General features: G+C 36.8%; 1 protein-coding gene across 4 annotated transcripts in view; it reads right to left on the bottom strand.

Annotated features, from left to right (window-relative positions):
- Window positions 1-12,488, bottom strand: part of Agbl4 (AGBL carboxypeptidase 4) — a 1,287,504-nt gene that overhangs the window by 490,986 nt on the left and 784,030 nt on the right. For all 4 annotated transcript variants that reach the window (XM_074080185.1, XM_074080183.1, XM_074080187.1 and 1 more), the window contains exon 5: window positions 8,227-8,443. In XM_074080185.1, coding sequence (XP_073936286.1) covers window positions 8,227-8,443 — 217 coding nt within the window. The remainder of the gene's footprint in view (window positions 1-8,226; window positions 8,444-12,488) is intronic.

The raw sequence follows: 12,488 nt of genomic DNA, 5'->3' as shown, positions 1-12,488 counted from the left end.
CATAAACCAGTATTATAACACTGTCATTGCCCTGTTAAGATCTGGCTTGAAATGGTTTTATATATATGTGTGTGTATATGTGTATATGAAGGCTTTATATATATGATGGTTTCATATAGATATATATATGATATTTTATATGAATATATGTAATATTTGGCTTGAGATTTTTTATTTATATGCATATAAACATATGTGTATATGCTTATATATATGCATATAGTGATTCTTGAAAGGACTCGGTTTCAGAAGAGGTAGGTTGCATGTAAACATGAAAATCAAACGGGTTTATATAGTCAAATATCCTACCACCTCCTTCCATGTACAGTGACAGTCCATTGTCACAGAAGAAGATAGGGAGAAAGTTGTTCCAGGTGTTGTTTGTTCTCTTAAGGCATTTAAAATGATATATAATTGAATTTTTTAAGCCTCCTCACTTGTCAGGTCCAGAAGAGAAATTTTTCAAGGGAAAATCAGTCACAGTTCCTAAACACAAAGAGCAACCAGGTGAGAAAAAGAGGTTTGAAATATACAACAGAGTCATAAAATAGAGTAATAAATACTTGGAATCTAAAGAATTGAAGAGAAACTGCTGACAAGTTCACTTATAACTAAGGCAGATTGGGGATAATTTCTGGAGGCATTTTATCTGGGCCAAATTTTGTCTTAACTTGTCATTTACTGATGTAGCTATTCAATACACAGTCACTGAGCATCACTTTGGAATTATCACCTATGCTTGATTTAGACATGGTCCCTGTCCTCACAGAATGCAGAGTCAAACATAATGATTTTATTTCAGCAGATATCCTGAATATTTCTATTATGAATTTCAATGGGATAATGTTTATGTTTGATCTTTCATTTCTCTTCCCTATTTGGCCATGAACTCATAAGGATATGGATTTTTTTCTCTTTTCTTTCTTTGGCAGTACTGGGGTTTGAACTCAGGGCCTTGCACTTAGTAGGCAGGTGCTTTAGGACATGAGCCATGCTCCCTAGCCCTTTTTGCTTTTTAGGTTATTTTTGAGATAGGGTCTCATGTTTTGGCCTGAGGCCAGTCTGGATTGTGATCTTCTTTCCTGCGCCTCCTGCAAAGCTGGTACTACAGATGCACTCCACCATACTTATCTTGTTGGTTAAGATGTAGTCTTGCTAACTTTTTGCCTAGGCTGGGAACCCTCCTGCTCTCTGACTTCCAGGTAGCTGGGATTTTAGGTGTGAGTCACATTTCTCAAACATATCTATAACCTTAGGTGTCAGTACTTCCTTTCCTATAATAAGTGATTAATAAATATTTGCTTAATAATTTGTTCATTTAACTTTCCCTGACTATATAATCTAGTAGTTCACCTATTGATTTTTTTGGGGGGAGAGGAAGTAAAGAAGAGAAGGCAAATTATTTCCCTGCAATAAAATTGATTGGGTTTTATTGTATATAATGAGGGGCCTAAAGAGGACTTAAGTCAAGACAGCCAATGAAATAGTTTATGTTTAAAAATAACTACAGCACACTGCAGGCAATAGGCATAGGAACTGACTCCTTTAGTAGAACTCAAGTGGCTAAGCAACTAAGAGAAAGGATTGACAAATGGGACTACATCAAATTAAAAAGCTTCTGTACAACAAAAGAAGGGTCTCTAAGTTTCAGAGGCCATCACAGAATGGGAGAAAATCTTTGCCAGCTATACATCCAACAAGGAGTTAATAATAAGAATATACAGGGAACTCAAATAACTAAACTTCCAAAAAATCAATGACCTAATGAAGAAATTGACAAATGAATGAACAGAGCCTTTTCAAAGGAAGAAGTACAAATGGCTAAAAAACACATGAAAAAATACCCACCATCCCTGGCCATAAAGGAAATGCAAATCAAAACCACTAAGCTTGTTTAGAATGTCAGATCTGGACAAGGTTTGGTGAAGATTTAGTGAGAAGTAGATAAGGGGTTGAAAACTGAAATTACTAACATCCAACAGTTGCTCAATTTAAAAACCAAAAGGATGGCTAGAGGTAGAGTACCTGCTTTGCAAGCATGAAACCCTGAGTTCAAACCCCCCAGTCCCACCAAAAAAACAAAGCCAAAAACATGTAATTATTTTTCACCCATTTGCTTGGTCATATCATAGCTGCAACTTATGACATTTTACTTCAAAAAGAAGGAAGAAAAAGAAGAGAAGAGGACTAGCATATTTTGAAATGATCATTCTGATCAGAACTGTGCTGGCTCCCACTGTGGCCTCTTTTTTGTAATGTATCTTCTGTTCCTTCACTTTCTGGCTTACAAGGTCATGAATCTTCTTTCAGGTCCTTTCTGAGATTCTGACCTTTCCACACAAGTCCACCCAAGGATTGTAGTAGAATCAGACAAGGCTAAGCTCCATATCTTAAATTCTTCCAGATCTCCTTATGTCATTCTGTTCCTCTTCCACTTTACTTTGTCCCCTGGTTTTCTCTCATGAGACCAGGTTCTCCTCTAACTTCTTTGGCTTCATAATTCCAGTTTTTTGTTTGCTTGTTTTTTGTCTGATTTTCTAGATTCTTAGTTTGGGTTAGATTCTGAAAATATTTCAAGACAGGGATATCAGAATCTTCTTTCTATCAGCTAACCATTTTCTACCACCTCTTTCTCTGATCTAGAAGCCAAATGACTTCTGAGCTCTGATGATCTCACAAGAAGGTGTTGGAGTCCCCAGTGGGGATTCATTATCTCCCAGGCTCCTATTGTGGAGTCCTACCCTAATCTGGCCCTCCCCCAGAAAGTATTCCTTTTTCTAAATTTTGAAATCTGGTTCTCTCTTCCTTATTATGATTCTGATGAACAAGATAGAGAAAAAAATGGGGGCAGGGACTACATTTTGTTTATTTCTACATCTCATGGTATGTAGTACATAAGAGATACTAAGAAAAGTTGACCTGAATTAAATTTAATTGAATTGATTTGGAGTTAGGTAAAATCTTGGTGCATTTAGTAATACATGCTAAATGGGGTTAGCAGTATAACTGAATGTACAGAGTCAAATAAAATTAATTGTAAAAACACCAATCTAAGGTGAAGTAACTGGTGATATGCATGAGTCTCTGCTCTTCATCTTGGGGCTTGTCTGAGTGAATTCACTACTATACTGCAGATAAAAGAATCTAAGGATCAAAATGATCATAACAGGCTTGAATAAAGGACTAACGCCAATAAGTTGATACTTAACAGGTTAAGTGAAAGGGGTCACAACTGCATTTTCAAAAATCTTTTGTAAGACACCTTACTGGGTTAGGTGATTTAGAACAACCTTACCTCCATCATGTTGACCATTAATTTACAGAAACATTGGGTTGATTCCCTGAGAATCTAGGCTTAAAATAGTAAAAATAAAGTGAAACTGAGTAAAAGTCAATTAGAAGAAAACAAGCAAGCCAATTAAAAAAAAATTATATGGTCAAAGACCATAACAGACACCTTACCAAAGAAAATATACTGATGGTAAATAAACATGTAAAAAGATGTTCCATATCACACACCATCAGGGAAATGCAAATTAAGGCAATAAAGAGATACCATTATACAACTACTAGAACTAAAACCCAACACTGACGCTATCAAATGCTGATAAGAATGTAGAGCAAAAGGAACTCTCACTCATTGATGCTGGTAATGCAAAATGATACATCTACTTTGAAGGACAGTTTGGTGGTTTCCTACAAAATTAAACATTCTTACCATATAGTCCAGAGTCATGCTCTATATTATTTATCAAAGGAGTTGAAAAGTAATACCCAGGTGAAAACTGGCTTACTGATGTTTATAGCATCTTTACCTCTAAAGCCAAGATTTGGAAACAACTAAAATGTCCTAGTAGCTAGAAAAACTGTATTTTCTACACCAAAGAATATTACTTGGTGCTAAAAAGAAATGAGCTACCATGCTACAAATAGATATAGAGGAAACGTAAATGCATATTACTAAGTGAAAGAAGCCAATCTGTAAAGGTTACTACTTTATGACATTCCTATGTCATATAACATTCTGGAAAAAGCGAAAGTATGAAAACACTAAAAAGATAGATGGTTGCCAGAGGTTTAGAAAGGGAGGAATGGTTAGATATAGTACAGAGGATTTTTTCAGGGCAGTGAAACTAGTCTGTATATAATAAAATGAAGCTGGTGGAGCAGCACAAGTGGTAGCACGCCTGTCTAGCAAGCACAAGGCCCTTAGTTCAAATCCCAGTCCCCACCTCCCCTCAAAAAAAGAACTCATATGTTCAAAGGAGTTTTGTTTGGGTTACAGGGGCTATTGATGAGTAACAAAATAATATTCAATTTTGAGTGATATGATTAATACTAGTGGCAGCTATGACAATGTGATTAATAATGTAGCACTAAAAATTCAAAACCTTGCTTCCTGCTTGCTCTTCCTCTGCATGTTGGCATATTTAGCCTTCTCACTTGTAATTATCCTCCCTCCAAACTGGAATAGGATTAACTAATTATAGTGGTGCCTTCAGACGCAAGCCATATCAAACAATCCAGTAACAAAGAATTGTCCGGTCTGCAAAAGTATGCCAAAAAGCTTAAAAAAAAAATCTCTCATATCTGCTTTTAGGCTCAGAACAAGGGAATTGAACTTCCCCACACAGCTCCCTCAATCTATTCCAGCTGACACAGGTACACCCTGCACATCCATTAAATTTATTTTCTTAAGATATTGTTTTCAATAAGTCAAATTTCTTTCTCAAAAATATATTTGGGTATAAGCATGCCCATCAGAGGGTCAGGACATGATGTCAGAAGCTAGGAGTATAAATCTTGGTGCTGATGAACTAGTTATATGAACTTAGCAAAATAACTTATCTTTTTAGTCTTACATTATTTACACCCTGGAATAATCTTCCTATTCCATAAAGCTATTGTGAGAAATAAATAGGATAGTTATATAAAGCAACAGACTCAATGTCTGTGTTGAGTCTGAATAAAGGTTATAGTCAATATGTCAACCATGGTTTTCCAAAAGTTTGTCTACAGTTTTCTTGCCTATCTTCATCTTCCAATACTCCTCCGTATGAATACTTTATGCCAGTCAAACCAGATTTCTAGTCAGTAACCACCATGCAATGACTCTGGCCATTCCTACTTTCTGGACTACCTTATCTCCAACTCTGTATTTAGTAATCCTACTCATCTTTCACAACTCAGCTGAGTTATTTCTAACTTTTTTTTAAAAGAAAACCTCTACTCAATTCTAATTTTCTCACTTTATAGGTAAAAAATTTCCAGAAAGCAGACCTTGCATTGCATATCATGCAAGTAGTTTCATGCTAGAGCTGGAAGCAGAAGTCAGGCTTCCTGCGGCACAGATTTCAGCTGTCCCACTACATCAATTCACCTTCATAGATATAGGACCATCAATTTTTAGATGTACCATAAGTACTGAGAGTAGAATTTACTTTTTATCCTTCCTTTACTTAAATGTGGATATAAGTTCTTTTAAGTGACAATTTATATAACTGCTTCTTTTCTTTTTCTTTCTTCCCCTTTTCCTTCATCCTGATGCCTAGAACATGGAAGTGATGGTAGAATTTCACAGTGGATCATGAGATTGAGTGCCACCTCCCAAGGATGACAGCAGAAAACTGAAATCTACTTATTTTCATTGACTCCCTGAGGCTTTCCAGGAACAGAGTCACAATATCTGTCGTGGATTGATTATATCTAGACTTTTATGTATAAAGGAAATAAGCTTCTATCTTATTTAAGTTGCTATTATTTTAGCTATCTATTATTTTGGGTATCTATTATTAGAAGCTTAACTTATACTATTATCCCTCTTAACAGCTTTTTGCTGCTCTCAGCTCTTCATACCACCTCCAGACATCTTACTTCATTATTTCATTAATTTAATCATTCACCCAATAGCCAGTCAATGTTCACCCACATTCTTCCTGGCATAATTCTAAAAGAGGATTTTAAGTGGAGACAGGAGTGAGATACACAGATCTTGTCCTTAGAAGTCATGACTGTTGAATGAATTTCTCATTCTCTTAAATCATGTATCAATTCATATATCTGGCAAACATTCATCTCAGAATTTCTTTCACAGTCCCATTTCAGATAATCTCACAATCTCTAATAATACATTGTTGATTAGGCTAAGTAATGTCTAGTATAAATATACTATAATAGACTAGTATAATATAAATATACTAGACATGTATATTTTATACATGCTGTCTATCCTTCACCTTTTCTTTGCCCTGGGAAGCGGATCTCTATGGGCTTCATCAATGGGCTCTTCTGGCTTCTGGTTTCTGGTCAGGTTGGCCTATAGAGAGTCTTAGTAAAAGATCAGAGAGAGGTAAAAGAAGGAGTCTGTACACTCATAACATTTTGGCAAGTGACAGACCACATATACACTGGTGGTCTCAAAAGATTATATCACCTAGTGATGTCACTGCTATAATTAGGTTCTGGTAACTATTGCCTCCCTCATGCCTTTTGTCCTGTTATTGGCCTTAGGAAACTTCACTATATTTTATGATTTTCCTACACACTGTCCACCCCTTGTAAACAGCCCATTTATTAAACCTTAGATTATCCTAATTTGAGCTACACCATCTGTTTCCTGCTAGCATGACTGATACACGTGTCCCAATTTTTAGTTCAAAATATAGATATCAGATATAGCTCCCACCTACAAAAAGCACTGTTGGGAAGAAGGTTAGAGTAGAGGGAAGATAATTAGCAAAATCTTAGTGTATAGAGAACCTCTGACTATAATAATATCATATGACCAAATTTGTCTCTGTGGTACTTGAGCCTTACTATGCCTCTTTCTTCCTCTTATTTTTGATGGTATCCTAGATTTATCTAGAAGAGGGACTTACTTCTATGTCAAACCTGCAGTCACTAGGCAAAGTCCTTTCTCCACTAACACATACCAGAAACACGAATACAGTATTTCCTGTCAGTATATTCACTTGGAATCTTTAGAAATGGCTCAATATGCCTACTTAGGGGCACAATAGACACTTCCCAATAAAACATAAAACCAAATTATCTCCTGCTTATTCTTTATTATCAACTAATGTATGGCTGACAAGAAAGAGCAAAACCTATGAATTCAATGAAAAGAACACTTCAAAGTCTGGTTTAGTCAGGGGAGAGAGAAAAAGAGAGAAGATGTGATAGGTGAAATAATGCCCTTCCCCCAAAAGTGTTCAAGCCCTAATCCCCAGAATTTGTGGATATGCTACTTTGCATGACAAAAGGTACTTTATAGGTGTGATCAAGTTAGAGATATTGAATGGAAAGATTACCCTGGATTACTTTAGTGAACCAAACATAATCATAAGGATCTTTGTAAGTGAAAGAGGGGAAGCCAAAGGGAGCATGAGAAAGACTCAGTCAGCATTTGATGGTTTTCAAGATGGAAGGGAATCATAAACCAAGTAATGCAAGTAGCCTCTAGAAGGCAGAAAAGGCAGGAAAATGAACTCTCCCAGAGCCTCAAAAGGAACATAACATCTTATCCGCTAACATCACCATTTTAGTCCCTGGAACCCATTTTGAACTCCAGAATTATAAGATTAAAAAAAATTGTGTTATTCTAAGCCACCAAGTCTGAGTAATTTGTCACATCAATAATAGGAAACTAATATGAAATGGAAGACTAAAATTTCCAGACCCAAGGAACTAAATCTAAAGAAGGGAAGAAGAGTTGAGAAGAAAGGGATGGCAGAAACAGAGCACATTGTGGTCAGCACAACCAAACTGCACCCACTTGCTAACCTGTACTGTGAGCAAGTTGGATTCACTAGGAAACAAATTTATTCTTCATCTCAGAGGTTCACTCTCATAAAACACTTCCATGCCTTTTGCAGCATTCATAGAGGCCTTGTTTTCTTTCAGAGTTTTGGGGATTCAGCAGAACTTTCATATTTTTTCAGAGAGCTCTATCAGTTTCACTCAGAACAACCATCTGTCTTACATCTTATTCTGTTACTGCCTGGTGCCCAAAGTGCAATGAATCACACTATAAAAACAACATTTTAAAAATCATTAAACAATTATTAGCTATATGATAATTACTTATTTATATTATTACTTAATATATTTGAATTGTTAAGAGTTCCAGAGCATATAATCTACACACCACTAAGATTCATTATATTGCTAAGTCCCACCCCCAGGGTTGTTTCTAAACAGGCATCCCAAACCTGGTGCTGGCCTTACCACACTCTGGCCAAGCTGCTCCCGAAAGAAATAATCCATGTTTCTCTTTTGTAGGCTGTCAAGGTAATGCTGGAAGCGAGTGTATGTATATGGGTAGCAGTAAGCAAACTGATAAGTATCTTCTTCTCGGTCAAAACAGAATGCAAAGGACATCACATAATTCTTTCTATGGTCAGGGCAGCGGTAGTAGTATACATTTTTAGGTGGCAGCCTTTGCCTGAAAGATACAAACAAAGAAAGTTGGGCATAATAGATAGCAGTTCAGACTCCAAAAGGTAACAAATACCAGGAATAAATACCTAGGAGAAAAACCCTAACATCAAGAGCACTGGGTCATTCTGGGTGTGGTGGTGTACACTCAAAAGGTGAGGGTAGGAGAACAACAACACATGACAAGGTCAAAATCAGGCCCGAATTTGGCAGCACTTTGTTGAAAATCTGATTCTATCCTTTCTAGCTGTTGGAAAATGTGAAGTTGAACCAGTTTTACACATGTGTTTATTCTTATCTGAAGCACTTATTATATCACAGGTGTTTGTTATGCTAGGATTTGAATATACAATGGTAAACATGACAAGCATGGTCTTAGTCTTCATGGAGTGTATATCCTAATGGGGAAGTCATGAATAAAATATTTAAAAAATTAAGTATAGTTACAGACTCTAAAATTTCTTAGAGGAAAACAAATAATGTGATGTTAGAGAGACATCAATGTGTGATGCTTGTTTTCCCAAGGAAGTCAGGTTTTTTTTTATTTTATTGCAAGAGTAAGCCATTGCTTTTAAAATAAACCAATATGCACTGTGAACATTCAAAGAAAGGAAAAGAATATTCAACTATACTCTAAATTATTATTGTTACTTTTCTACAGACCATTCCATGATTCTAATTTTCCACAAAAGCACTTTGGGAAATACTGCTTTAAAACATGTTGTATAAGCAATTTTACTAAGCCATCATGCTCATTCTCCAGCAAGGAACACCAAGATGCATACATGAGAAAAGGAAAAAATTTCCAGTCATAGTTCCCATAACTTCTTTACACCTACCCACTTCGCAGATATCGCACCTTCTCATGTTTTACCATAGCCAAATTTCCCTGCACAGAATGCCTCTCACTTCTCTCCCTTCAAATCCTCTTAATCCTAAAAAACAACTCAAACTGTGCTTTTTTCCATGATCTTAGATTGACAGTTCTAAACCAGTACAATTCACATTTTGTAGTAACCCTTGCTTTCTTGTTGACTGCTTCATAAGTCTTATGCCCCTGGATGGATTTGGAAGATCCTCAAGAACAAAGATGCTTCTTGGGAGTGCTGGCACTGTGGATTAAGAATGGAAGGCTTGCCCATAGTGCGTTGGCTAGCATTCAGTTGAGAAATCAAGGGATGAAGAACTATGGAGGAAAGTTTAGGAGACGAGGTCAAGAAAAGCAAGAATGGTTCTGGCTCCAAGTACAGCAGCCTATAGAAAATTTTGAAGTGATAGATCCAAGACTATCATAACATGTTAGTGTTTTTTTGTTTTGTTTTGTTTCTGTGCAGAATCTTATTTCCATTTTTTGTGTCTTTCTGAGACTGCTTATGTCACCAGGGTGAGAGGTGAAGCTGTGGGATTTCTGCCTAAGAGCAGAGATTACATAGCACTGATGCTTGTCCATATAGTTAGCTATATTAGATTTAATGAAATATTCTAGCATTTGATTATATTAGAAAAAAGTATCTGAAGTGGTGGGCCTGGGATCTAAGACAGACAAGAACCTGAAATTGCTGAGGAGGACAGAACAATAAGATAACCTGGCATAAACAAAAAGGAATAGGACTTTCCATATCAAAGCCTGTCTAGAGGTGCACTTAGGCACATCAATGGTCGAATTACCTCCTACTCCCAAAGCCACTGAGAATAAACATGTAACTAACAATCTTTTTATAATTCTGGTATAGCTTTGGGACAAATACACTAGGCACACCTTCTCCTAACCAGAATGCTTCCCTGAATCTTCTTACATTGAAATTTTAGGCCTACCAGTGATAATGTAGAGAAACAATGGCCTGGAAGGCACTATCCGTCTATAGGTGGCGTGCAATGGGGGAAGTAGTGTCCGCCAAGACAGGATGTAGTTGGTTGTTTTATTCAGCAAATATTTAGTATCACGTACAGACTGCAGTTTGGTTAAGACAAGAGGTGAAGGAAGTGGTGCACTAAAAGACAGATTATCAACCATGGTGCTGAATTCCACAGGAAAAGTGAAGAAGGAAAGGAGTAGTGGGAAGTTGAGATTAGAGCGGTAACAGCAGAGCAGGGCAGTTATGAAGGTGAAGAAAGAAGATACGATGTTGCACATTTGTAATGTGATTAAAGATGCAAGAATGTGAAGGTGGCAGAATAAGCTAGTCTCAGGGGTTCATTTATACTTAGGAAGAATGCCAATGGCTTCCAAGAAGCCTTAAAGTGTCGTCTAGCTAGCGGTTTGTGATAATCGCTTTGGACTCTGACTTGGAGGTCTGAGTGTGAGTCTCCTCACACTCATGGTAAGCATGTTTTCCTACACAGGTGATTCCTAAAGTCATGAGGTCCCTCAGGTTATCATTTATTTTCAACTCTCTTATTTACCATTATATCCGGTTAGGGTCTATACTTTAAATTCAATCACTCTAGGTTTTCCCTCTTCTAGCCAAATTTAGCAACTTGATTTTGAATTTGATTGTCTGTTATCGGGAGAATTCATCTATTGCTTGCAGCTGTCCCAGCTCCTCTCTCTCCTGGATGGGTCAAAATACCTAAACTGATTAGCAGAGGGAAGGGAAGTAATTGGCCCTGGAGTAATCATTCAGGGAATTTGATGTTGCTCAGGGCTTAGATTTTCCAGACCTCCAAGGACACAAATAGAAACTTAGTTGAGAAGGGCTGAGCAGGTCAAATTCATCAGGCCTTTTAAGTAATGCAAAGAATAAAGACAAAGGGGACTTAGATTACGGAGGAGATGCATCTTTCTCCCTTGGAATTTATTTCTGTTTTATTTTTCTTATTATGTTCTCATCATGTCTCAGGCATTGAGCTAAGTATTTTATATGCATTATCATTTAATCTTCACATTAACTGAGTCTGGGGTTATTAACATCCCCTTTACACAGAGAAGTTAAAAAAAAAATCCCTGAGGTTGCAAGGTTAATGAGCAGCAGATCCTGTATTAGATGGAGACCAGTGTGGCTCTAAAGTTTGGTGCTCATAACCTCTGTGGTATCTTGTCACAATGCTTTTCCTTTTGCTGCTCAAATTATATATAACCTTACCTTCCACTTAAGTATAAGTGCTCTCACCAGTACATCCTTCAAACAACTCTCTGTCCTAACATTTCAGTTTGTCTCACAAGGCTCTCTGGGATCTCCTTATTCAGGCATCAGCACCTATCTCTCCATTCTCAAACCCTATGCTTTATTCATAAGGAACTGCTTACAACTCCTTAACATTATTGTGTACCATACCTCCATGTCTTTGTACTTGATCTTTCCTCCACCTGAAGTGCCTTTGGTGCACTTGGTGAACCTCTACTCATAGATGTGGCATATGGTCGATTGTTTACAAAGGTATAAATATTTTTAAAATAAACTAATCAATGAACAAGGGCATGTTTAAATAAATGCTTATCCTTTAACATTCTTCCCTTCTAAATCCTTCCCTGAGTATTCAGTCTTCATACATCTTTCTCTACTTTGACAAAGGAGTTTTATTACTTGGTTTGTCTCCTAATAATGAGCAATAAACAAATGGATATTTAGATAGTTCTGCAAAGAGAATGTAGACTTCTTGAAAATGGGAACTGTGTCACCCCTTTCTTTACTTCCCCATTAGAGATGGCACAGAGAAGTCTCCAACAGTACTTTTTTATTAAAAGTAAAATAAGATAAAACATGAAAAATTGAAAATAAGACTCATCCTAGAAACTCAATGGTAAGTATCACAGGAAGGCAGATTTTAGCTCAGTAAGACATAGGGACTCTTCAACACTCAGCTGAAGGGAAAGTAAAGAAGCTGGCCTTGTTGGGGAGGACAGCATGGGAGGCTTTAAGAGATTCTGTAAAGAAAGTTCCTGAACTTGGTGTTAGATTAGATGAGGCAGTCTTCTGATTCTTCTTAGCACAGAAGAGGTAAGCCAAGGAAACAATATATCATAATTATCAGAGTACTTTTATATGCATGCATGTGTCAGCCCATTCTAAGAATTTTATATGGTATTAACTCTTTAAATCCTCACAAAAATA

The sequence above is a fragment of the Castor canadensis genome, chromosome 7, assembly GCF_047511655.1.
Source record: "Castor canadensis chromosome 7, mCasCan1.hap1v2, whole genome shotgun sequence".
NCBI classification, from domain to species: domain Eukaryota; kingdom Metazoa; phylum Chordata; class Mammalia; order Rodentia; family Castoridae; genus Castor; species Castor canadensis.
Note: the sequence above shows the minus strand (reverse complement) of the source record. Positions and strands in the feature narration are given on the sequence as shown.